At 44.8% G+C, this 25,963-nt stretch overlaps 1 protein-coding gene across 11 annotated transcripts in view; it reads left to right on the top strand.

Annotated features, from left to right (window-relative positions):
- FGGY (FGGY carbohydrate kinase domain containing) overlaps positions 1-25,613 on the top strand; it is a 254,334-nt gene extending 228,721 nt beyond the window's left edge. For all 11 annotated transcript variants that reach the window (XM_048313093.1, XM_048313094.1, XM_048313086.1 and 8 more), the window contains 2 exons: positions 23,339-23,400; positions 25,368-25,613. In XM_048313093.1, coding sequence (XP_048169050.1) covers positions 23,339-23,400; positions 25,368-25,449 — 144 coding nt within the window. In that variant the 3' untranslated portion in view covers positions 25,450-25,613. The remainder of the gene's footprint in view (positions 1-23,338; positions 23,401-25,367) is intronic.
- Positions 25,614-25,963: the final 350 nt, after the last annotated feature.

The following is a 25,963-nucleotide window of genomic DNA, read 5'->3' on the forward strand; positions in this document are numbered from 1 at the left end:
TAACTTAACAGGTAAGAAATGCCTTGGAACTGGGGGGTATTTCCTGGGGTAGGGCTGTGGCTGTGGTGTTTGCTGTACTCTCATCCTCCTGCACAGTCCTGGTGCTTAGTCCTGTGGTGTCCCATCCTTGGGGCTTGCAGATGGGGAAGCACCTGCTTCAGAGGATGGTTTTTCCAAGGACAGGCAGTCACTCACCACACATGGCTGGTGATGCTTCCGGCCAGAAGCACACATGGGACAGCAGGAGCCTCACCCTGACCTGTCTTGGGCAGTGGGTCATAGTGGCTGGAACACTAAAGAGCTTGTCCTTTATCCTCTCAAGTTTATTCTCAAAGAAACAAGCAGCAACATGCCTCCTGTCTCTTCTCCCTTCCCATACTACAGCTCTTTGAACAATTCAGCATTTTGTTCTAATCCTCAACTTTCACGTATTTTTCTTCATATTTCAAGTGATTGGTGCAAATTTTTCCATGCTTTCTGCTGAATACATCTGTATTAGCACCAAAATTCTCAGTGTGCTGAGCCTTTATGGAGAAGCCTTGGTAATGAAGGTTAGCACAAAAGCTGTGACCAGACAGGTTAATTTGCAAGCTCCTAGTGTGGATTGAGAAGTTCAAGCCCCTTGAAGCTGCAATTTCATCTTTAGGTAATTCTATCAAGGGAAGATTTATAACCTCCATCTCTCAGGCCTGGTCACCATATGTTGTTGCTTCAAAGAATGTTGACTTCCCTATTTTCCTCTTCATTTACTCTCCCTGCATTTTTCTCCGCTGTGGTAAAACAATTGGTCTATCCAAAAAGAAAAAAAAACATTCAGTGTGGTGAGTTCTTCCCCATTTCATCTCTTGGTTATTTAGTCTCTAGAAACTCCAGAAAGGGGAGAAAATCCTCTGAATTCCTTCTTGGTTTATCTTTTAATTTGCCCCTACAAATGCTGCACACTTTTTCTCTGAGTAGTTTTGTGGGAGCTCTAACACAGCCTGGCTGGGCCCCAGCAGACAGTGCTGTGTAAAACAGTGTGGCATAAAGATTTTTGAAATATAGACTGTATTTTTGGGGGTTGGATTTTTGAAATACGTGCTGCATTGAATGAAATTACCTTAACATTGCTAGCTTAGATGGGTCCATTTATTGGTTCTAGCCATTCCTTTCATGCTGAGCAGCAGGATCCTGCTTTTCTATGGGATTGTTTCTATAGTAAAATTATAGTTTCCGGTTTAGCCAGCCAGCAATTCCTTCTCAGTAAAAATGTTCAATAAATAAATGTCAAAGTTTCCAGTATATCCTCGTTACTCTGCCCCACTCGTACGTAATTGAAAATGGGAAGAAGGTGCTGTTTGATTTGGCAGTCATCCAGCTAATTTTTTTTTGTTGGATAGCCCACTCTTCAGGACAAAGCTGTACACCAGGGAACAGGATTATTGCCTTATAAAACCCTGCAGCCCACTGACTATTCTTTAATTGCGTATTAAAGCAATTAATAAAATTACCTGTATGGAACCAGATTACCAGATTTATTTTGGATATGCTGTATTCATGTGGGACATTGTTACTTGCCAGCAAGGGAGAGAAGAAACTCTGATTTTCTGCAATGCATTTTGTTGGTCACTCTGTAACCAGCTTTCTATGAACATTTTTGCTGTGAAACACTGAGGTAGAATTTAGAATCTACATGACTACAAGATTTTTCAGGTGTCAAATTGACTTTTAAGGGAGGTTTATTCTTTCCTTTGTTGGTGTTGGTTGTTATGCAAGTTGTTGGTATATCCTGCAAAAAGATAGGGAAAAGCTTTTTCATTGTTTCTTTGTTTCTACAAAAGAGGTGTGTAAAATGAGCTGGATTCTATAGGAAGAGGTGTTAGGTAATTATTTCATGTGGATTAGCTGGATTCTTTAGCAGCAGTAGCAGTTGAGCAGGCGAAGGACTCCTGGGTCCAGTCTGCACCCCTGGAAGCAGCCCCAGGAGCCGTGAGGATCCTGGTCTCCTGGCTCGGAGTCTGTGGACTGTATTGCAGGTGGGAGTTGAAGTTAAGGTGGTGCAGGGAAATAATTCACTCACAACTCTGTACTAAAGGAGCCTGGAGGAGTTTTGTTTGTGCACTGCTGGGTTTTGCTTCATTTAACAGATATCTTCTTTCAGTTGTCTCAGGATGATGTTGAGTGGTAGAGCACAGAGGGAAAAATCAAATAACAAACCCCACAGATAGCACAAGTTTTCTGAAGATCAGCCAGGAAGAACATATGATACATGGTGTGTTTGCCTTGTAACAATTAAAGTGTTACAGACAGTTGTGAATGTAAAGAAGTTCCTGAGTACAATTAGTCCACAACCTTGGTAATGGACCAACTGGCAATGGGGAAGAGACAGCATTTCATAAGAACACCCATAAATAGTACTGGGACATATTCAACTTTTGTGCTGACAGAACTGAAGGGGGTTAGGCCATTTCCATTTCTGGATCAGGCCATTTCTGGTGTAATTTTGTTCCACTTCAGTGGACACACTGCAGTTGATGATCTGATCCTCTATTCCTCTTCCAAAGCATTACCTGTCAGGCCATGGATTGAAATTCATACAAGCGTCTCGTGATTTCCATATTTTCAAAGGCAAGGACTGAGTGGAAGATCAGGGAAGGGATAAGTTTTTCCTTAGAAATGGTAATAACTTGGGAAATCAAAAGAGGAAATAAAATGACTTCTCCCTGTTGGGTTCGGGAATGTTGCCTTCCCTCATCTCATTAAAAATTTAAAGCACTCTTGTTTTTGAGCAGGGTGAATTAGTAATTAAGTGCTGTAATCAACTTGTGTAAACATAATATTGAAGGAGAACAGCAAATTAATCATTTTGTTGGCTTGCCTTACCTAATTAATGCACCTTTTAGCAAAGGCCTTTCTGCCATTTTGGTTTTTTTATCCCGTTCCCTTAATCAGAGGATTTTGGAAAGGCAGAGGAAGGAGATGGTTTTTCTTAGGCACCATGATGTACACAAGGAGTGTGTTAAGGTGCTGTGACCTTGCCTTCCTTTCCTTCAAGAGCTCCAAATCTGGGCATGTAGAGTTTGAGCCCAAGGTTTAGTGGAGACCATCCTCGAGCAAAAAATAAAAAGCTTTTGCTTTCCGGGGTAGGCGTTGGCTGGTGTGGCCTCTTCTTCTAAGTGACTTTGAGAACCAAACTTTGTCATGTAAGATGCTCAATGGCTGTGGAGAATATTTACATCTAACCAGGCCTGGCTCAGGGCAGTGACTTGGCAGTAGAACTGAATCCCTTTACCTCTTTCCTTGGTGTTTTGACACTGAAATAATGGCTTTCCCTAGCTGGGAGTGGTTTTTTTTCCTTGTGTAATAAAGTTAGATTCAATATGGCATGCATGAAACCACCGAGATACTGGCAATGCCTCTGGCTTTTGTATAGAGTCAGCTGCCTCCTTACCAGAAATCTTGAGAGAAATATAGATGAGAGAGAGAGAAATGAAAAGGCAGTGATTTGATGGCCACTGTCCAGTTCCTTGTGGCCTAGTGCTTATGGTACAAAGAGTGCCTTTTTAGTTAGCATATTTTGGCCTTACTGTCAGAAGTCTTTGCAGTGAGGGTAAAAAGCAGATGAATCACTACTACTCTTTTGCCCTAAGGATGATCCTTCTATATTAAAGCTGAGAAATAGAAATGTTGGTTTGTCTCTGCCAAGCACAGAATGAGCTTTCAATCAGTTTGAGAGTGTGACTTTTTTCACTTTCCAAACCACAATAAATATATAGAAACCTTTCTACTTTCTTTCAGCTGACTCCAGTGGACAACATTTCCATGTGGCTGGAGTTCCTCTCTTGCTGGGAGTTAAATCACACACACAAACACCACCCTGTAGAGATCACACAGCTGAGATGTGGCTGTAGCTGCTCACACGATGCTTTCACAAAAGTGCTTAGAAAAGTACCCTCTGCCTTGTTGCTGTTTACTGACATGTGATACTGGTTGACATCTGTTGCCCTTCTCATTTGAGGTCTGTTTGCTTTACTAACTTTAACATTTCCACATTGCTGTGCTGCTGAAGTGCAGATACACAAATCTCCTTCAGTCCCCAAGGTCCTTTTATGAGAAGCAGAGCTGCCATCATTTGATATCATCCTGCTGGCTGCCTTTTATACTGCAGTGGAGAGAAATAATTCTGTTGCTGTGAAATGTATTTGGGGGAGTGCAATGTCCAGTGCTATATGTTGTCATACATTTGATGTATTATCAGATCAGTACATGCTGTGCAGTAGTGTTTAGTTCATTGTCACAGCAGATGATTTGTGGATATTTGTTATATCACTTGAAATTATTACAGGTAAAAACTTGTCTAAGTGAATATTAAAGTTTGTCATAGCAGGTCATGTAGCTGCTGCAATGACAGATGATCTTAGTCCACAATCCTAATGCAGCATTCCCAGTCAATGTAAATCAGTGGTGCTCCAGGATTTCGGAGGAGTGACACCAGTTTACTCCAGTGCCCCAATCCAGTCAAGCACTGGGGTGCATCACCTGACTTTCAAGTAGGCAAGAAGTTCAGCTGAAGACAAACTGGACTGCCCATGTGCTGAAGTACCCTACTGGATCAGAGCCCAAACAGGAATCTGACACAGTTCACTGGGAGATGACACATCTTGAGATGATAAAGGTGATTTGAGCAGTTGGTTTGTGTTATTACCCCTTCAGGAACAAGCTGTGGATGCCACAGGTAATGGCATACAAAGGCTGTGTCTTTTGTTAAGTGCTGTCCTTTTTGTGGAAACTCAGCATGCTGCATTTGAAATGTCACGCAGTACACAAATGCTCAGATTTGGAATTTCTCAGTAACTGTTTAATGACAGGGAAAGGCAGCTGCAGTGAGTCCATGTGATATATCAGCTATAACAGAACTACCCATTTACAGGAGCTGAGTGTTTGGCACAGCTCTTCTAACAACCTCAGCAGTCCAGTACTTAGGGATGTGGCCTTGTTATTGCTCTGAAAGCAGAAATGAGCATGAAATACCACACTAATGAAATAAAACATGGCCTTTCATTTGGGCTTTGGTGGAAGGATATGGGGCACTGTGTGTTGGGATATCAGTGTGACTTCCCTGTTTATTAATCCTGGCTGAGACTGGTGATAAAGATTTTATTACCTATTTTTCACATGTACAAGGATGGACTGAAAAGGTAATGAAGACCTCTTGGAGGGAAACATGACACAAGAAATCTATTTAATCTGTCTTTATGCTGAAAGTGTAGCTGGCTTTGCACAGTGGCACAGCTCCACTGACTTCTTCCAAGTGCTGGGTCTTTCACACCCTGAATTACTGTGTTAGAAACAACCACATGTATGTGAATATAACCTCCTCTGTCTGTAGGATTAACACTTACATTGTCATGTCTTTCATCTTTTTAGAAACTCACATCAGCTGATGCTGGCAAAGAATAAGATGTAGTGTTTTGTTAGTCTGCACAAGTTGAGACTCTTATTAAACCAGTGGTATTTTTCTCATCTGTCAGTAAGCCCTGGACCTGGCAAGCAGGAGAAAAAATGCTGCCTGGAATAGTTCAGCTTCTGCTGCTGCGTATTTTTGTAACAAACCATGAAATGACCACAGTGGAGTTTTTCTAAGGAGATGTACAATTAGTTGATTTTTTTTTTTCTTTTCAAGAAGAGTAAGATTAAGATCAGCTTGTAGAAGTTTAATAATATCACAACCTTACAGTTTTTCCAGCTTGCTGACCCTGTCTTTTCTTGAGGAAAACCATAAATATGAGGAAACCATAAATGTGTCTTTATAGTAGATAGATACTTTCTTAAAAGTGTACTCTGATCCTTCTCCTTTCTATTTTAAGGACCAGTTTTACCCATCTGCTCAGACACACAGCTGAAGTCATTTGGACCTTGGACTCCCCTTCTGTCCAGGCCATTTAAGCAGGGAAAAGTGTGATAGCAATATTTTATAGGAAGGATGAGGACAAAGGAGGGTACCATGGATCTTTTGCAACTGTCAGTAGCCAAGAAGGTCCTTTTCAGAGTGTGTCTTGCTTAAATGATGTTTGGGATGTCAAACAAGTTAAAGTCTCTCTGCCCTCACCTCTTCAGTAGCTGAGGAGAAAAACCTTCAAGTTATGCACTGGAGAATTGGAAACTCAATCTGGCTACATTGTGAGATTAATTTTCCATCTGGGATTTGCACTCTTGCTATGTCAGCACAGGGATCAGGCTGTTCCGTGGCAAAGCACGAGCATGTGGAGTCACAGCACTGTCTGAAATGCTTGAATGTTTTTCACACTAAAGTTTTTGAAGGACATTATGATCACTTAGTTGTGGGATTTGGTGCAACTAGTTCAGACCACTAGGACATACTTTCGCTACCCTGTATTTGAAAAAGTTTTGTGTTTTACATATACTGTGTTATCCTTGATCCTAAAGATGTCTAGGGGGGTTTGTTTCTTAACATCTCCTCTCTCGGTATAGTTTAACAGGACTGTTTACTATCTCAGAGTGCCCAGTACATTTTATTGTGGTTAACAGTAAAGACATTTTTCTTTATTCCCTTTCATATAATCATGGATCTGAAATGGTGAAGGAGAGATCCCCTAACATTTATTAGACGGCAGCTGCTTTTTACACTTACTGTCTTTCCTCAGAATTGGAATCCTATTTTCATTCTCTTTTTTTTGTTCAATCATATGTTCTTATTTCCTTGGTTTCTTAGATACAGACATATAACAACTGTTCCCAACCCTTTCCTTCTTGTTTTGAAGCAACTTTTCACATGTCCTGTGCTTAAAATTTCTGAGGCACAGTTTGAAGTTGGGCAGTGAGATACAGAGAATCCATATGAAATTTCTTCATGGCTCTGTTTTGTTTTTATTGGGACAAGTGTCCACATAATGAGTAGCAAGACCATAATTGTCACTCTTGAGGGAAATAAAGGCAGAAAGCCTGACCACCAAGTGGGCATGGAAAAGCCTGACTTGCAGATTTTTGCACAAAGATATTCCTCCAGATGAGGCTTGAAAAACATTGGGAGAGCACAAACGGGGAGAACTGCTGTGTCCATCTCTTGCTGTGCCTTATAAGTGCACAGCAAAAGCAAGTGGGGTTGTTGTCTTAGGAATGATTTATGGGGCATGTACTCAATGTACAGCATTCCTGGGAGCTGCATTCCCCTGAGCATCACTGACCCTCAGTACAGAAATACCTCCTGACCCATGCAGGGCCTGTTTGTGTGAGCACCTGCTGTTTGCCACGCAGCTTCCAGAGAGTCCTTTGCCAGGTAGAGGTTTTAGTGTGGGTGTGGGAGCTCTGGGGAGAGCACATTTTTTGGGCAAGGAGCAGAGTAAAGTGATGTGGCAGTGGAGCCCTCTCTAATGAGGGATGTTTAGATCTAACTCTGTCACTTCTTTGGGAGATTGGGAAGCACAGGGACCCTCAAGGGAGAACACTCTGGAAAATAAACCAACTTTAATCAATATTTTTTCCTTTGAAGAGTGTCTGCATGAGAGGCATATATAGGAGTGCTGTACCATCATCCAGCCCACCCTCTCCTTCCCAAAACTCTGGGGTGGATGGCGATAACACATCACATGTGGAAGGTGCCTTCATTGCCCAGCCCTGTAGCACAAACGCCTTGGATATATTCAGCAAAATACTGCTGAGTTTTGTAGCCTTTAGACTCCCTTTGCTTTCAAAATGTCTGGTAAGACTTGCTTTTTGCCTAATTTTCCCAGATTGGTGGCTTTCTCTATGTTGCTGTGAAATCACTCATTTCTGTTAACTTTAAGTTGTTTAGGTATTGAATGCTGTATCTTTAGACAAGACCGAGGGAAGCAGCTTGTGTGTCTTCCAGCAGATAAATGGGATGTGTGTTAGGCTCTAGGTTGGGACCTGGCACTTAGCTTAGGTGTGGGAGGTGAGTAATGGCCCTAAAGATGCTAAGCTGTGTGAAGCCCTTCTGATAAATGGGGCCTTTTTGTGATGAGCTCTCCTCACGTTCCTGGATTGGTTGGCATAAAAGCTTTGAACATACAAGCACATTACTCATTATTTACTGGTTGTGGTTGCAAGGTTGTTTAATTTTGCAATAGTCCCATCTAAGGGATGATTCTTGCATTGCATGAAAGGGAGACTAAGCAAGATTCACTTTTTTGTTTGCTTTGTGTAACTTTGCCCCGTAGATATTCAGCATGTTTGCCATAAGACACAAAATGTCAAACTTGTGGCTTTCTGGACATGGACACTCATCCCAGAGGAGAACCAGGCATGGAAAGAGAATAAAGATAGGTGTGGCAGAGAATGGGGCTTTTCTCTTTCAGCACTAAATCCCCAATAGCCACCATCTCCCTCTCCCTGCTCCCACTCTGATGTTGTTTATTTTTTTCTCTTGTATTTTTGCCTGTCATTTGTGCTTCTCTTTTGTTCAGTAGTTTTCACTTATTCTTTTTTCCCATTGTTGATCCTTCTTCTCTTCTCTTCTCTTCTCTTCTCTTCTCTTCTCTTCTCTTCTCTTCTCTTCTCTTCTCTTCTCTTCTCTTCTCTTCTCTTCTCTCTTCTCTTCTCTTCTCTTCTCTTCTCTTCTCTTCTCTTTTCTCTTTTCTCTTTTCTCTTTTCTCTTTTCTCTTTTCTCTCTTTTCTCTCTTTTCTCTCTTTTCTCTCTTTTCTCTTTTCTCTTTTCTCTTTCCTTCAGTTCTGTCTCCCTCTTCCCAACTCTTTCCACATCTCAGTTCCTTACCCATGTTCTCAGATAATGAAAAGCAAAGAGTAAGGGATGGACTGTGGCTCATTCAGTGCTGATCCCTCACCTCTGGTCCTCTCTCGAGGCTTGCAGGACATCAGTAAAGCCTCGTGGCATGTCCTCTGTTTTATGGGCACAGCATATGCACAGAGCACTGACTGGGCTGTGCCAATGTTCTTGGACTGGAAGAGGGGAGATTTATTATGGCACTGATCACAGTGCTAAAATAAACTGCCCTCCCTCAGCAAGAGGAATAGGAGTTTGTAAATGCCAGCATTTTATACACAAACTGAAGGACAGGGCTGAGGGAGCCAGCTGCCCAGGTTAGCTGTTCAGGATCTGAACATGGCAAGGCTTTAAAAGCAGAGAGTCAGAAGAAGTCATTTATATTAAAACAAACTCTGTCATGAGTCATTTGACTTCTTTTTCTCTTACACACATAGTTTATGTCCCAGGCCTTCTAAGGCCTGGGTAACATCTGATACTCTTTAGGCTGAGCCGGCTCTAATAGGAGTGGGATCCTGCTTCCACTTACACTGTACCACTTAGAACTCTATTTAATTTGAGTCTTGTGTTTACAGGCTGTAACTGTTACTTATTTGTCATTTTTATGGTAATAAAAAGATTGTTTGTCTGTGATTCAGTCCTTGCTGTGCTGTTGAATAGGTCTGTGTCCTTCAGCAGCAGCAGAGGAAAAGAGGAGCTTTTGCTTTTGGCCTCATTCATTTTTCTCATTCACCTTCAGTCAGGCAGGAGGAGGATGCAGGTCCTTCCCATCCCTCCCAATCACTGTCTCAGTCTGTTGATGCCAGCAGAGCATCACTCTACATTTTTCACACCATTTGCAATGAGCTGAATGTGATTTTTCTTCCCTTCTCCTTCAAAAGAGCCAACACCAAAGTGTACCCTGTCTGCAAAATACAGCTTTGTCTCCTTTACAATTTTTCTTATTTTTTCATTCTCTCCTTTGTCTCATCCCTTCTGATCCCAGGTTTTTGTTTAAACATTTTTACCAGGTGCAAAAAATAGTTAATTGCAGGTAGGAGATGTGAAAGGTGTATGAATTCAAGTCTTGTTCCCTGCTTGTGCCAAGGCCTATAGAGACTTGAAAGGGGAGAATGAAACACAGACAAAGGGCAGGAAAGCTTTGTCCCACTCCAGAGTTTACAGGGAAAGGGTTCAACCCGGCATCCAGCTTCCCTGGGCAAGGATAACCCTCAGGCCCCCCTGCTAAAAGAGGCTGCACCTTAATTAAGAGCATGACTCTTGTTCCCTCTAGTGGCTAATTACACAGCATCTCTCACACCAGAGTGTCCTTCCACTGCCTTCCTGCTTCCCTGCCCAATTTTCCTCCCATCCACAGTTTTTAAAAAATGTTTTGTAACTGTCTCAGTTTCTCCAAATGATGGCATTTGCCATTCTTTGGATTGTGCCTTCAGAAAGCTGGGAACTCTCCCGTGGATAGATAAAACCCAGCAGTAGGGTTTAGGGCTGGAGAGGTTTTTGCTCATATTCCACCCACGCAGAATTTTTCTGCAGCGTTACCAGGAAGGGTTAAGGAAAAAGGGCTTTTCTTGGTTTATCAGCATCCCTGCTCCTATTGTAATTCCTTAAGTCTGACCAGATATGGATGTCCAGAACTGTTGGACGCCTCAAATCCCAGGCTTGTTTCATGTCCTGGAGATAAGGAGTGAGTTGCCTGGCTTTGCAGATCAAACACATACCATGTAAAATGTAGTGCAGTATTTCCTAGGGACACAGGACAAAATCTGTGTGTGCCAAAGGAGTTCTTACTAACAGCCTGGTAATGGGACATACTCTGTGCTAGTTCAAATTGACACGAGCTACTGCAGCATCAAGTTCTTCTGAGTGTAAATAAAAGCAGAATTTTGCAATGAGAAAACAATCTGTGTTACCTAACTTGAGAGGCAGAGTCCATAGACTTTATTCCCACCTGAGCCACTGACTTTGTCTGTGACTTCGGCCAAGTTGTGTAACTTTGTTCTTCATCCTCCTGATTTGTGAAGCAGATCTGGTGATGTTTACAAACCTCAGAGGAGGAGTTCATGGTTGAATTAAAGTGATAGAACAAAAAGTGCAAAGAAAATCTATGATGATGCTAAAGGTGTTTCTCTGGTGGATTAAAATAAGTCAGAATGGAAAGGTTGTAGATTAACAATGCAGTTACACATAATTGGAACATCTTTTGACTTCTGAATCTTACCTTAGAACTGCAGTTTATTATTGTGTAAATTTTCATTGCTGTGATATGGAAGATGGCCTATACACCATGGCATGGTTACAGTTCTGATGTTTATATTGGTTTTTAGTATTTACAGCATTCAGGACATTTAAAGATTGTGTTGTACATCTGCACAAAAATGCACTTCATATGCAGAATTCTTGTTTTTAGAGAATATTTGGGCCAGAATGGGAGACCACATCCTTTAAAGCACAAATTCACTCAGGGTTTGGATTGGCAATTCCTTAGGAACAGCAAAGGCTTATTCCAGATCGACATTTTCATTCCCAGCCTGAAGCTTTAGGTAACTAGTGCTGTGCCCAACACATAACTGAGGTGCTCTTTTTGCTCAAGTATGGAGCCTTCTAAACTGCAGTTGTAGACATTTCTGGAGACTTCTGAAAATCAGATGTTGTCCTTTTTTACCTGCAGTGGGACCAGGATTAGCAGAAACAACAGATGCATCTTGCATTGCTGAGCATTTTCTGAGGTGCATCTGAAACTGATTTGTGGCAGGCCAGTAACCCAATGAGCGTAATGTAAAACATCCAGCAGGGTAAGACCTCCTCCTTAGAACTGTATCCTTTTTCTTGCATGCCTGGGTTGCATTTTTTTAAATTAAGTTACTGCATTGTAGAATGATCCACATTCCTTTATTCCTGTAAAAATGGAATGACTGACAGCTTTTCATTGCACATGCTCCTACTGTTTGTTGGGAGAGGAGGGGGCAGGATGGGATCCTACCAAATGTTTTAAATATTATAAATAGAGAAAGATTGTTGAGCATGAGAAAATGGCTTCTTACGAGGGGTTTAGTTAGATCTGTTGCTGATCCAGTCTGATCTTACATAGATTTTCACTAATTATTCCAATGTCAATAACCAAGCCAGAGCAGAACAATGGATAAGTGTGTTTAGAAAGGTGTGCAGTAAAAGTCAGACTTCGATCAGATAAAAGAAATTTAATATCTTTCCATCCATTCTAGACTTGTCACAGCCAAAGAAATACCTTTGAACAAAAACTAGTTGGTTTTTTTCAGATTTGCTGCATTAAGCAATTTCCAAAGTACAGAATTGCTGCTAATGGAAAAGCTAAACAAATCTGGGATTTTGAGCTAGTGGAGTGTTCATGCAAGTGATTAGGCTGTACAAAAGGAGCATTCATCTTGAAATGACAGATAAGTGCTAAGGACAGGACTGAAAACTGTAAATATGTTAGCACTTTAAGCGAGAGCACAGCTTCAGCACTTGTGAGACTCATCAGCTGCTGTAAACAATATGGATCTTTGAGCTGATCTCTGCCGAGATCTCAGCACATCAGATAATGATAGAGTTGTTCATTTTTGCTTCTTCTGTTCTGGGGTTTTTTTCCCTTTCAGAAAGTACTTTCTGCAAAGAGCAGGTCTGTGGTGCTGCCAGCACACACTCACCTCCCTCGTGGAGCAGCTGCTGTGGGGAGCAAAGGACAACCCCAGAGCCGGGCTCTGCCTTTCCCCAGCTCTGCTCCAGTGAGGAACAGAATGTGCAGCTGCACTGCCACTCTGCTCGCAGGGCTGTGCCCCCACCCAGGCTGGGGAAGGCTCTTTGAGCTCCTCCAGCCTCAGTTCACAGTCAGGACACTTCTCCAAGTTTGATTTTAAAAGGAAGTGTTCAGGTGGTGGCAGCAGTTTCTCCTGTGGGGTTTTGCAAAGTGTTATCAGTGACTGAGCTGTGACAGTGGAGCATTTCATGTTGGGAAAGCTGCATACGATAGAAATTAATTTGAAACCAGTAAATCCCCTTTGCAGAGGACACAATAAAAAGCTGGCATCCCACCATAGTTCTCAACACTCACTGACCTCGCTGAGGTTCTGCTCAGTGACCTACAAGTGAAAAGCTCCATGAGCCATTTGGGCCTCTGCTATTCATCTCTTTTCCCAGCTTGCTGTCTTTAAATAAAAGGACAGATCCTCAGCAGCAGGAATTGGCTCAGTTCTTAGGATCAGCTGAATCGTGAAGCACAAAGTGGTTTTTCTTCAGTTGTGTCCCACACTGGCCAGATTTTCCTCTTGAGTGTTTGGTATTAATCTAGTGGTGTTAGTGATTCTTGTGGAATACATGAGGAAATGAGGTGAAGAAGCTCCACAGGATCACAGAATATTCCGAGTTGGAGGGACCCACAAGGATGATCAAGTCCATCTCTTAAGTGAAAGGCTCATATGGGGATCAAACCCACACCCTTGGGATTATCAGCACCTTGTTCTGACCAGCTGAGCTGATCCCAGGGCTTGTGTGACCTGTCCAGGGTTAAAATTCCAGAGCCAATGAATCCAGTGAATACAGTTATGGAAGGTGTGCTGGGAAGAGCTTTTCCTCATAAGCACTTCAGGAGCTGTGGCTTAGGAATGTCTCACTGAAGTGACTGAAGGGGCAAGGTTTGCTTGGAAGCAGGAGCCACAAGGTGCAGCTCACTGAGGGCTTCTTAAAAAGCTGGGAAAATAGGATGGGATAGCAAAGTAAAAGGAGGAATGGTGACTGGCTGGGTGTTGGAAGGTGAGAACATCCCTCTGGAATGATTTGGTGTTGTTTGCCTTTCCTGAAGGTAAAAAGGACAGCTTATAAACAAGCTCCCCAAGCTTCCCACCTGGCCAAAACTTGGAGGTGGGAAGGTGGAGACTCTCTCAGGAGCTCAGCATTCAGAGAAGCCCTGGGCAGGATGGTGCTGTGTTGGACCTCAGGCTGTGACCAACCCAGCTCTGGTGCCACTGGTGCCTTGCTCCTACAGCAAATGCACTTCTAATTCCAACTGGGATGTTTGCAGACAGAACCAGCTTTTGTTTTGGGCACGGGCAATTAGAAAATGTGCTCTTTTTCTATTTGCCAAATGAATACAAATGCTTCCTGAGAATATCTGCTCAGGAAAAATATGCCTGAGATACCTTTAAAAACTCCTGCTGGCAGTGCTGGGTGACAGGTTTGGATTTGCTCAGTAACAGAGGTTATGGAATATTACTGTAATCAGAGGCTCTTTATGGCTCTGGGGCAGGTGGGAATAAGTAGCCCTTGGGTTTGGTTTTGTATTGAAAAATGTCAGCTAGAGTGGTGATAAGGGTAACCTGACATTTGCCAACAAGGATAGTTTCTTCCAAATTAATTTGTTCAAGTTGGTGCCTACAGGTTTTCTGTGCAATAAATGTGATTGCAGTACACAGATATTGTGCACATAAAGAGGTTCCTGCTGACAGAGAAGTTTTAGTGCTAAAGGGAACTGTATTTATCATTTCCCAGTGATCTCCAAAAGAGATACAAGCCAAAGTTTTTAGTAGCAAGGGGAGCAGAACACCTATTCTGGTGTGACTATTGCAGTTTCCTCATGTAAAACTCTCTGAATTCTCTGTCCATGGGAGTTCCACAGCTCAGGTTGAGATTCTCCCTTGGTGCTATTAGAGCATATTTGGCAACTGACTGGCAATCCCATCCATAAGACCAGGCTTCCCAGATTTTTAAGGAATCCTTCCCAAAATAAAATAGTTCAGCAATAAGTATCCAGCATTTAAAGTGCCTTTTTTAGAAAGAGCACTCTTGGAGGGCAGTTCTAGTGGCAGAAGACAAATGAGAGCAGTAGCTTCTCATCCCTGGCTGATTTTCAGATCTGGAGAAGAAAGGATGCTCAGTTTTTAGGACAGGACAGTATCATCAGCTAATCACAGAATCATAGAATAATTTGGGTTGGAAGAGACCTTTAAAGGTCATCTAGTCCACCCCCTTGCAATGATGAGTGTCCTTTGCTTCAGCTTCACTCAGTTCAGTCATGGGTAGCCTTTAATTTAGGAAAGAAAAATACTTTCTGGAGCAGTGTGCTGGAAAAGGTTGTTGACCCCTTGTTTGTAGCAGTCATGGCAAGGAAACCAAACGCCTTGTGCCATGGACAGCTGCCTTCTCTGTGCTGTGCTTCCCTGGGAGAAAGGGCTGTGCAGTCCAGGATGAACTCTCAACAGATTCCTCATTTCTTCTAGGATTTGTTCTCTGTTCACCACTCATTGGATATCTCTGTATCTCTTAAATATTTTTTTTCTTGTTGGACATGGCATATCTGTAAGGTTTCTAAAAGGCTCTCTCTATATTTTAATGCAGTTTACTCTCTGTTTTAACATCTCAACCTTCTACTGGCTTACAGTAGTGAAACACTTTTTCTAAAGATCTCTTGTTTTTTATGAGCCCCTGTCCAGGGTAATTTCCCAAATCCAGTCCAGATTGGGTAAAATGTAAGCATATTTCTGAGGTATAGTTTTGGGAGTTTTTTAATAGTAAACCACACATCAGATTAACCCAATAAAAAATAATCCCAAATCAAAACTCACAGCAGGGATTTCCCTCATTAACCTCAGGTAGACAGTGGAGCATGGCAAAGAATATATTTGAAAGATGAGGGGGAAAGGAAAGGAAGGTCTCCTCAGCCAGTGCTGGATACAGGGAAAGAATAAATAGATGAAGAAGAGTAAAATATTGCAAATAGTTTTGCTTTCTTGATGGAGTAACCCTAAAACAAAGTATAGGCAGAAGTTGGTTTGATGACAAAGTCCCAGCTAGGTACCCCAAAAATGCTGAAACTGCCCAAAGTGGGGAAATGAACAGAGAGATGTGTGCAGATTAATTAGATCGAAGAAATGTTTTGACAACGTAAGTGAACATATGGAATGAATTGAGAGAACCTGATCCAGTTCCCCATGTGTAAATGATGCCTTAGCCATAGCTCATAAAGCAAATACAGATGCAAAAAAAAAAAAAAAAAAAAAAAAGCCCCTTTCTTATCCCCTCCCCCCAGTAAAGCCCAGTCTGTTGCCAGATGGCAAATAAAAGTTTGAACTGGGTGACTAAATGTGAGGAAAGCTGAATGTTCAGCATGGACATGGGAAGAAATCAGCTGAATAAATCTGAATTTTGCACCTTGGAGGAGGTAGTGCAGTGCAGCTAAATATTGCATGAAGTGCCCAGATGAGTGTCAGGATCTCCTGTGCTGGGTCTTCAGTGTCTCTGTTTTACCCTCCCCAGTCCAAATCACAGAATCGTGGAATGGTTTGGGCAAGGACACCTTCCACTGTCCCAGGCTGCTCCAAGCTGTGTCCAGCCTGGCCTTGGACACTTCCAGGGATCCAGGGGCAGCCCCAGCTTCTCTGGGCAACCTGTGCCAGGGCTTTCCCACCTTTGCAGGGAGGGATTTCTGTGTGCCCAGCTGGGTTTTTGGTGTGAGTGTCCATGTGGAAATCACACACCTGCCCTGCATGCCCCAAAGGCCTTGCCACCAAAAATTGAGGGTAAAATATTGGGACAGGTGCTGCAAGCAGAGGGTGAGGAGGGAGCCAGAGAAGCAAAGCAATGTGTTGTAGGTTGTGCAGAGGAGCATTCCCTGGTTTAGTTTGCCCCATCCCCAGGAGGGATGAGTAGGGAGAGGGCTGATTGGGCAGTGCCCTGCATCAGGAGCTGGTGGAGGAATCTGCTGTCCTGACTCCCAGGTGAGCTTATGTTCTGTTAAACACAGCTGCCTGTCAGCATAACATTTCCAAGCCTAAAAACTGTTAAAATCAATATATTTTCACGTGGCTTCTATGGACAAACCTTCTTAGTCCATTTTAACAGCGATGCTGTGTGTGGTTAAATTTATTCTACCTCAGAAGGGTGTGAGGGAGATGTGCTGCCAGTGCCAGTTGGTGCTGGAGTCAGGAGCCTGTTCCAGCTGTGGCATCACCACCACAGCCTGGGCTGGGACCTTCACACGCAGCCACTGAAGTGAACAGTCCCTTCACGGAGAAGCTGCACGGGCTCATGTCAGGGGAAGAGCAGCTAAACCCTGCCCCAGACTGCTTGGATGGTGCCCACAGACTTGATTCATGGCACCCAGTGCCAGCAATCTGGGAAGCTGAAACAGGAGGTGAGCACTTGGGCTCTTTCCATTGCCCAGGGAAGCTGAAACCTCTGCTAAGCCGTCCGGTTTGTGTCCAAGCAGCTTTGGGCACGAAGAGGTGCCAACAACAGAGCCCTCACAAAGCAAACTGCTTAATTATTTGATAGTCAAAGGCAACTTGGGGGAATGCAGACTCAAATCAACAGCTAACCAACCTATATTTAGTAGCAGAGTGGCTGGAGCTTAGACCCAAACATAGTTTCCAGCTGATAGATGATGTGGCAATCAGAGCTGACCCTCATCCCATTCTAAATTTGGGCTGTGGAATAAGTAATTAATATCATGGCTGGCATGGCAAGGCACCCTTCCAGCAGCTGCCCTGCCACTGCTGCTCCTCTTAGGGCTGTGCCTGTGGCTGGCCAGCCTGGCTGGGCTCTGGGACACCAAACTGGGTGACCATAGCCTGGCTGGCACTCTGGAGGCACTGAGGCAGAGGCAGAGTTGGTGCTCTGGAGGCAGAAGTGCTCCCGTGGCCTTACCTGTGCTTGTCTCTGCTGCTGTGAGAGCTCTTCTCCGTTTGTTCTGGTTCTAAGGAGTGAAAAGCTGCTCTGGTGGTGCAGGACAGGTTAGGTGATCCATCCTTCAGTGGGATATGGAAGGTGCAGGAGGGCTGGGAGTTCCATGTGGCACCCAAAGTGCAAAACTGGGGACACACCTCGAGTGTGCAAACGCTGTGCCCCAGCCAAACCAAACTGGGGAAATGGCACAGCCCATTGCAGAGAGAGAATTTTAACTGAAAAATAAAAGAGTAAATTCCATGTCCCTGATAATTCCAGGAATCTCTTGAAACTTTCTGGAATCTGATTCAGTGCTGGAACCAGAATTCCGCCTTGTCTCAGTGCTCAGGATCCATCCAGTTGGCCTCTGTCAGCTCAAGTTGGATGGCTGAAGGGTACAATAACGTTGGGCTTCTTCTGAGCTGCCTCAGTGTAACAAACAAATGTATGAAATACTCCTCCAAGGAGGGCCAGTGCTGTTTCTGAGCCTATGGACAGAGAGAATCCAAAGGCCAGTGACTTTCCCTGGAAGACAGACTGGGGTTCAGGTCCTGAGGTGGTGTCCTGCTTGCCAGCCCTCCATCCTTCCATCCTGTTCTCCCTCCTCCTCTGTATCTCACGTGCACACACAGACAGACAAAAACTCTCTCTCTCTGAGGTTTGATGCAGACACAGAAATCGATGTTGGATCAGAGCAAAAGGAAAATACAAGCTTGTGTGAAATTTTCCACCTTTTCACGAAATGAATCAAAGCCAAATTTTCACACTTTGGTCTTAGGTGTGAAATTTTTGCTCAGCTCTAATATTTATCCATAATGTGTTTTAAAACTTGGCTCGCTCCATCCAGAAACCCACAGAGAATTGAGTTACAGATTCTGGGCTTTGTGCATGCTGCCAAGATCTGCCCCTATAACTCAAACAAATTTTAGGGGGGGGGGGAACCACTAGAAAAATACTGTATATGGTCCATCACATGCTTTCTTCATGCAGTCATGTAGCACTAAAAAGTAACGTTCTGCTAGGCCTGTGTTACAGAAATATACTCATGTAACTCCTGTAAACACGGATAAGATGAATTTTTCATCTCTGGGCTGTGGAACAAACAATCCCTAAATAAAAGCCTAGAAGGAAATAGCAGCTTTGCTTAAAATTCTTATAAAAGTTTAAAAGTATTTCTTCAACATCAGCATTTCAAGAAATCTATTTATGTCCCTCAAATCCAAATATATCTGTGACTGGACTTCTTAAAATGATGCTAAAGACATCTGTTAGCTGAGCTTGTGTGTGTGGAGTAGAAATGGGTGAGAGGTTCTTCACTGAAGCAGAACAGTTAAAATTATTACATAGACCATTATTTACTTTATTTGTTGTGAGGACTAGAAGTGTAAGGAAAGTCTCTCTGATAGTTTGAAGGTTCTTAACACCTGCTGAGTCCTGCAGTCAGGACAGATCTGGTGGGAAGAATGTTCCTACATTTCAGCCTGTTGTGAATGGGGCAACTTTTATGTTATTTTCCTCCTGCTGCTGGATCTGTGACAGGAAAACTGGACAGAAACACTGGAGAGGTGAGGCTGGCCTGAGTGGGAGCATCAGATCCCCCCAGTTTGGTGCTTTGCTGTTCCAATTTTCAGCCACTGAAATTGGACAGGAAAACTTCAAATGATCTGTGATTGTTTCATTGTTAGTAACTACCTTAGGTAAAAGTCCAAGCATTTCTTGGGATTACCAAAATGACTAAGTGGGGAGAACAGAGCTGGGAAATTGCATTTGTGCTCAAATGCTGCATCCATTTAACTTTGAATATAATTTTTAAAGTCTCAAAATAAAGAAAAAGCCCAATTGGGATTCTGTTACTTGACTTTTTAAGATAAGGCTGATGTTCCTAAATCTGATTTCTCATCTGCTGTGTACTTTAAGGGCTCACATCCCATTAATTTTCAGTAATACTCAACCTCATCAGTCCTTGAGTCGCTGCTGAAAATCAGACTTGAGGACTATTCTGGGTTGGGCTTGATGATCTCCAAGGTCTCTTCCAACCCAGTTGATTCTGTGATTCTGTGATTCTGTGATTCTATTCACAAGTAGGCTTCACTGGCCTCCCTCTGCAGTCCCAAGGGACATGAGCTCCCCTTGTGGGATGAGCAGGATCATGCTGGGTTTTGTGAGGCCACTCTTGGAGGATCCCAAGGGCAGGGAATCAGGGAAGATGGGTCTCCCAGCCTGAAGCTATTCCCTGTGTGCACCTCCTGTGCCAGGCTGATGGGCTTCTCCTGGGGCCTCCTCCCACACAGGCTTAAAAACCTTTTCCTTCCCATTATTGAAGGGACAGCAGTTGAAAGTTCCAGCTTTCAGATGCTGTATCAAAGTCGTGCTTCCCTAGGAGGTAGGATTTTGCCTGGGTTCCAGTAGGGTTTCCCTTGGAGATCCACTGCCTGCTGAGGCTGCCCTGGGTTCCTCAACTGCACAAGTGTTGGATGCTATGCCCCAGATGATGCTGGAGACTGGAATTCAGCCACTAGGACCAAGTGGATTTGAGTGGCTCCTGACCTTCCCTGCAGCAAAATGGCACCTTGTCCTGAGGTCTTGGTGGGCCTTGGGGAATTTGGTTCCCTGCTCCCTTCCCAGGCAGGGATAACCCTGCTGGACTGGGTCTCTCCATGGAGAGCAGAGTGTTTACTGGCTTGTATCTGTCTCAGCGTTGACACTCCAACAAAAGGTTAGAAATCATGAATGCATCCCTTTATTTCTGCTCCACAGTGCCTCTCTTTTTTTTCTGTGTAAACCCTTCACTTGCCTCTTGCCCAGCCTTTAGAAACGATGATCAAATGCGAACTTTCAGGGTTTATTTATAGCATAGCCTTTATGGAAAGAGAGAAAAGAAATGATTAAAAAGCAATTTTACAAAATATTTTGTTTTAAGAGAGAATTCATTGTGTTTTAAATCACTGTATTCATTGTACTGTCTAGACTGGCAAACAAAGAAGATAGAGCGTCATTCAAATTAAGATTGTGAAATCCTTGGTGACTGGAATTATGGATTTGGATGTCAACCCTCAAACAAACTATTTCTGAACAGCAGTATTATCACTTTGCTATATTTAAGGCTTTGTTGGAGACAGCAGTCCACAAGGTTGATCCGATTCAGTAATGCAATTCTAATGTTTCTTTGTTTCCCATTTCATTATAAATTCATATTTTCAATGTTCTGTTCCTCTTTGTCCCCAGAAAATTGTTGAAAAGACTCTCCTCTGGGAGTAAAGTTTTTTGTTCAAGCTAACAATGACCAAACTGACTTTAAAACACAGAAAAACACACAACTAAAATGTGAATTGAGAGAGGGAATTAATTTAGCGTATTTTGAGCAACATAGAATGGGTGAGTTGTTGAAAATTGCTGGCTGTGTATTTTTTTGCCATGTTATTCCCCAGACCCATGGTAGTTGCTGTGAGACTTTAATGCTGTGGATTCTCAAAGGTCTGCATATTTTCAGTAGATTTAAAAACACCAAAGTATTTTAGCTGATAAACTGAAAAACTGATAAACTTGAGAATCTTCCTCCTTAACTCAGGGTGGATGATGGGAGGACCAGCAGAAGAGAAGCAGCTGCCAGGCCCTGATTCCTAGTTGAGACCGGGTCCTAAGTGACCAGTTTTCCTTTTGGGACCTCTCCAGCCCATCCTGCTCCCAGCGCCATGGGAGTGGTGACACCTCTCTGGCTGCCTGATGGGGACTCTGTGCTGGTGCTTTCAGGTTGGGGAGACCTCACAGGGAGAGGGGGAGGCTCTGGGCAGCCTTGGCTTGAGCCCTTGAAGAGCAGCTCCCGAGTGCCAGGTGTGAGAGCTGGGCCCAGCTGGAGGCACGGGGGGCACTGGGGGCACTGGGGGATCTGGGGTCTGTTCTTGGACCAGCCCAGGAGACCTGGAGTTCCCTGAGTAACAGCATAAAAATAAAATCTGTCTGGAGACAGGTTTATCTCAAAGCTGGCTGACTTCCCAAAGAGCAACAAGACGTGTTCTGCTCTGGAAGCTGTAAGAGTAAAGCACAACACAAGTGTGTGGAGCACTCACGTCAGAGGCAGAACATACCCTGGGAATGGTGCTGTCTGTGTCCTGGTCCTGAGGGTGCATGGGGAGGGGAATCCAAAGTCTGGCCCTCCTTTTCATTTTTGTTGCACCTGTGATAAAAAATGGATTTGCCTGTTTAGAGACTTTGGGTTTGTAGGTTTATTTTCATGCAGTGTCTCCAGGGCAATTCAAAAGGAGGTGTGAAGCAGGGAGCAGAAAGGAAGGTGACTCTTCCATTAGAGACAGAGTGCTTCAGGGGGCTTTGTTTTCCCTAAGGCACAATGGAAAAGCAGTAGCCATTGTACCAGAGGGAATTGGCTTTTACTTTGAGGGGTTTTTTTTTTTCTGAGTGTTCATTCATTTTTTGGATAGTCTGTAAATCCAGCTGGCCATGCAAGGGAGTTGTAAGAAACTGACTATTGTAAACAGGGACAATGCTTGGGCATTGTCAGTATCACCTGTTAAAGGACAGGGAAGAAAATGCCCAATTCTCTTACTGGGAAGGATATCAGCCTTTCCATGGCAGTATTTTAATCTGGCTGGTGTGCAGAGTCTCAGTGCCAGCAGGCTCACATGTCCCAGGGAAAAGAACACACTATCTCTCTGGAAGTGTTATTTCAAGGGTGTTTCTTGGGGAATCGAAGTACAATCAACCTCTGCCCATATGAAGGAGAATGGGCATATGAGAGCACAGAAATGTTCCCTGCTGGTTTATCAGCACCCTTAGCAGAGTCAAGTCCTGACTGCACCCCTGGCAATGCTTTTCCCTTCGATAGAGCCTGCCCTGGGCTGGTGAGACTGCACTGACATTGCTCATCCACATAGTGAAGTTCTGTGAGATCCTCAGCTGTCAAGTGCTGGATTAGTGGAAAGCACAGATTTCACTAGAGCAGGTATTCCAGCCTGTAAAATCATCCAAACCTTTTAAAAATCCAGCGGTAGCAGCTTGCTGCAAGGTTCCAGAGCAGCAGCGCAGGCTGCCTGTTCTCCAGGGTCTTCCTCATTCTTAGGCACTGCATTAAAACAAGTTCAGGGTCCTGCTTAGAAACTCTGAACCCTGATTTAGTCACTCACTGATTCTTGAGAATGTTTTTAACATTCTCCCATCTAAAAGCTGTTGCTTTGATTCTCCCTGTGAAACACTGAGTGTCTGCTGCCCCCAATGTATCCTGAGAGCTCAGCCCTCTCTTAACTTCAATGGTTCTCATTCCAGGGGGATTGCTTGGGAAAATCCACGGAAAATCAGAATCTCACAGAGATCAGGAAAAGAACCAAACTACTCGTCCTTCTCCCCTCCACACATGACTGTCCCAGAGGCTCCTTCTTCAGGGGATTCTGTGAACTCTGACTTTATTTTGGCCAAAAGCAGAGCAGGATCAGAGTTTGCCTCTTACACCTTTGTGCTGGAATGTGAGGGCAGCTGTGACCTCCAGAACAGACCTTTCCAGGTTACATTTAGCTTGTGGAGCACCCTCGAGCCCTCCCTTGCTACAGCGAACCGGTACTTTCAGAATCTGATTACGGGATCTCAAGTACAGTTATCATTTTATTTGAGAACCCTCCCCTCCGGGGACGCAGTGTTTAACATTTCCTTTGGTTAGAGTAAATAATAAAAGATAAGTCTGTTCTGCCTGAGACTCCCAGTGAGAGAGAGGAACAGATTTTGGTTACTGAGGGTCTGCAGTGCTTTGTTCTCTTGACTACTTTATAATGGGATTGAACATATTTGCTGCCATCTGGCCTGTTCAGCCGAAACAAAATACATCACTAATGTTCCGATTGGTTTTGAAACATCTTGTTCTTGTCAAAAAGTATTTTAAATCAAAACAGGCTTTTTCAGTTGCTGTTTGTCTTTTCCTAGGAGGCCATGGCGAAAATGGGGAAAATTGGGAGAGTTGTGCAGCCCAACCACGAGCATAAAAGGTAATGCTGGCCTTGGTGTGTTCCGCTGGGAGAGTTCAAGGGAGATGAAGTTGGGGTCTGGAGACAAGGTTGGGGTGGACCTCTTTACAGCCCTCCTCGAGTGCAGTAGTGTTTAGCCTACAGATACTCTAAGAGTCATACTATATTAAATTTTTAAGAATTGTTCTTACTGTATTTCTGAGGACTATTTTTATTAACTTTTAAGGCTTAATTATCTATTTTATATTTTAATTATTTCCAATACTATATTTCGAAGCGCTGTTTGTATTAGTTTTCAGGGATTGTACTGTGTTACATTCGATTTTAGGGTCATTTACGTTACCGCCTCACGGGTTCCGCATTCCATGGGCGGCGGCGCGCGGGCGCCCCCTGGCGGCGGCGGCGGCTGGTCCGCGCTCCCGGGATCGGGCTGAGGGGACGCGGCGGGGCCCGTGTCCCGTTCTAGGCCCCGCAGCGCAGGACACACTGAGGGGCTGGAGCACCGGGAGCGGCTGAGGGAGCTGGGGAAGGGGCTGGAGCCCCGGGAGAGGCTGAGGGAGCTGGGAAAGGGGCTGGAGCACCGGGAGAGGCTGAGGGAGCTGGGGAAGGGGCTGGAGCCCCGGGAGCGGCTGAGGGAGCTGGGAAGGGGCTGGAGCACCGGGAGAGGCTGAGGGAGCTGGGGAAGGGGCTGGAGCCCCGGGAGAGGCTGAGGGAGCTGGGAAGGGGCTGGAGCACCGGGAGCGGCTGAGGGAGCTGGGGAAGGGGCTGGAGCACCGGGAGAGGCTGAGGGAGCTGGGAAGGGGCTGGAGCACCGGGAGCGGCTGAGGGAGCTGGGGAAGGGGCTGGAGCACCGGGAGAGGCTGAGGGAGCTGGGGAAGGGGCTGGAGCCCCGGGAGAGGCTGAGGGAGCTGGGAAAGGGGCTGGAGCACCGGGAGAGGCTGAGGGAGCTGGGGAAGGGGCTGGAGCCCCGGGAGCGGCTGAGGGAGCTGGGGAAGGGGCTGGAGCCCCGGGAGAGGCTGAGGGAGCTGGAAAGGGGCTGGAGCACCGAGAGAGGCTGAGGGAGCTGGGGAAGGGGCTGGAGCCCCGGGAGAGGCTGAGGGAGCTGGGAAAGGGGCTGGAGCACCGGGAGAGGCTGAGGGAGCTGGGGAAGGGGCTGGAGCCCCAGGAGAGGCTGAGGGAGCTGGGAAGGGGCTGGAGCACCGGGAGCGGCTGAGGGAGCTGGAGAAGGGGCTGGAGCACCGGGAGAGGCTGAGGGAGCTGGGGAAGGGGCTGGAGCACCGGGAGAGGCTGAGGGAGCTGGGGAAGGGGCTGGAGCACCGGGAGAGGCTGAGGGAGCTGGAAAGGGGCTCAGGCTGGAGCAAAGGAGGCTCAGGGGGGACCTTGTAGCTCTGCACAAGTCCCTGACAGGAGGGGGCAGCCGGGGGGGTCGGGCTCTGCTCGCAGGGAACAGGGACAGGAGGAGAGGGAACGGCCTCAGGCTGGGCCAGGGGAGGCTCAGGGTGGACATTGGGGAAATTTCTTCATGGAAAGGCCCGTCCAGCCCTGGCACAGCTGCAGGGGTGGAATCCCCATCCCCGGAGGGATTTAAAAGCCGTGTGGATGTGGCACTTGGGGACATGGGGCAGTGGCAGCCCTGGCAGTGCTGGGGAAACAGTGGGACTCAGTGATTTTGGAGGACTTTCCCCACCTGAATGAATTCTGTGAAGCTCCAGTGGCTCCTCATTTTCACAGCAGAGAGCTCTGGGGGAAACTGTCTGAGAACCCAAGCTGGCTGTAGGGAAATGAAAGGTGGAATTGCAACTGGGAATCACTTGTTTGGGTGGGAACTGCTCCAGAAGTGCCCAGGGAGGGCTGTGGTCCTGGCAGCAGCTGTACTTAGGAAAGAGTCAAAGTGTCTTCAATGCTAAGAGAAGCAAGAAAACATATACATTACAGGGGATTTAAATCTTCAAATCTCAGGCTTTGTTGACATTAACTTTCTAATGCAGATTTTATGACAAGAAATACGAAGTATTTTTGAAGCTTGTGGAACACCAGAGAGAGTATCGCTCCATCATGAACAGCTTGTGATCCAGAGGCATGGGATCTGGGAACAGCAGGGATAACAAATTTCCAGGCATGTGTGATGCGGGTAATTTCTTACTGTACCGTCCATGTTAAAAATGTACTTTTATGATTTAAAGTATACATTTTAATTTTTAATGAGCAATAAAATGCAGTCACTTTGCTGTGAAGTGCTGCGTATTTTCTGTCAATAATCCCTGCACGAAGGTACAAGGAATATTCATTTGTTCCAGTCGGAGAACACAAGATAACCAGTTGCAGGTACCCCAGTGCCAGCACTTGGACTGGCAAGAACAGCACAAGGAATATCATGATACACTCAGATGGACTTGAGTTCATGTCGTCAGTGTTCACATAGATGGACTTTGCACACTTAACTTGAGAGAAATTCCTTCTTTAGTATTGGCATAGGCTGCAATTCCCAGTTAAATGCAAACAGGAGTCACACAATAACAAAATTAGACTTGGGTTATTTGGAAAATAATAGTTTCTGGCTTTTTTTTTTAATGTTAGTAGTCAG

This window comes from Corvus hawaiiensis, chromosome 9, assembly GCF_020740725.1.
Source record: "Corvus hawaiiensis isolate bCorHaw1 chromosome 9, bCorHaw1.pri.cur, whole genome shotgun sequence".
NCBI lineage: Eukaryota > Metazoa > Chordata > Aves > Passeriformes > Corvidae > Corvus > Corvus hawaiiensis.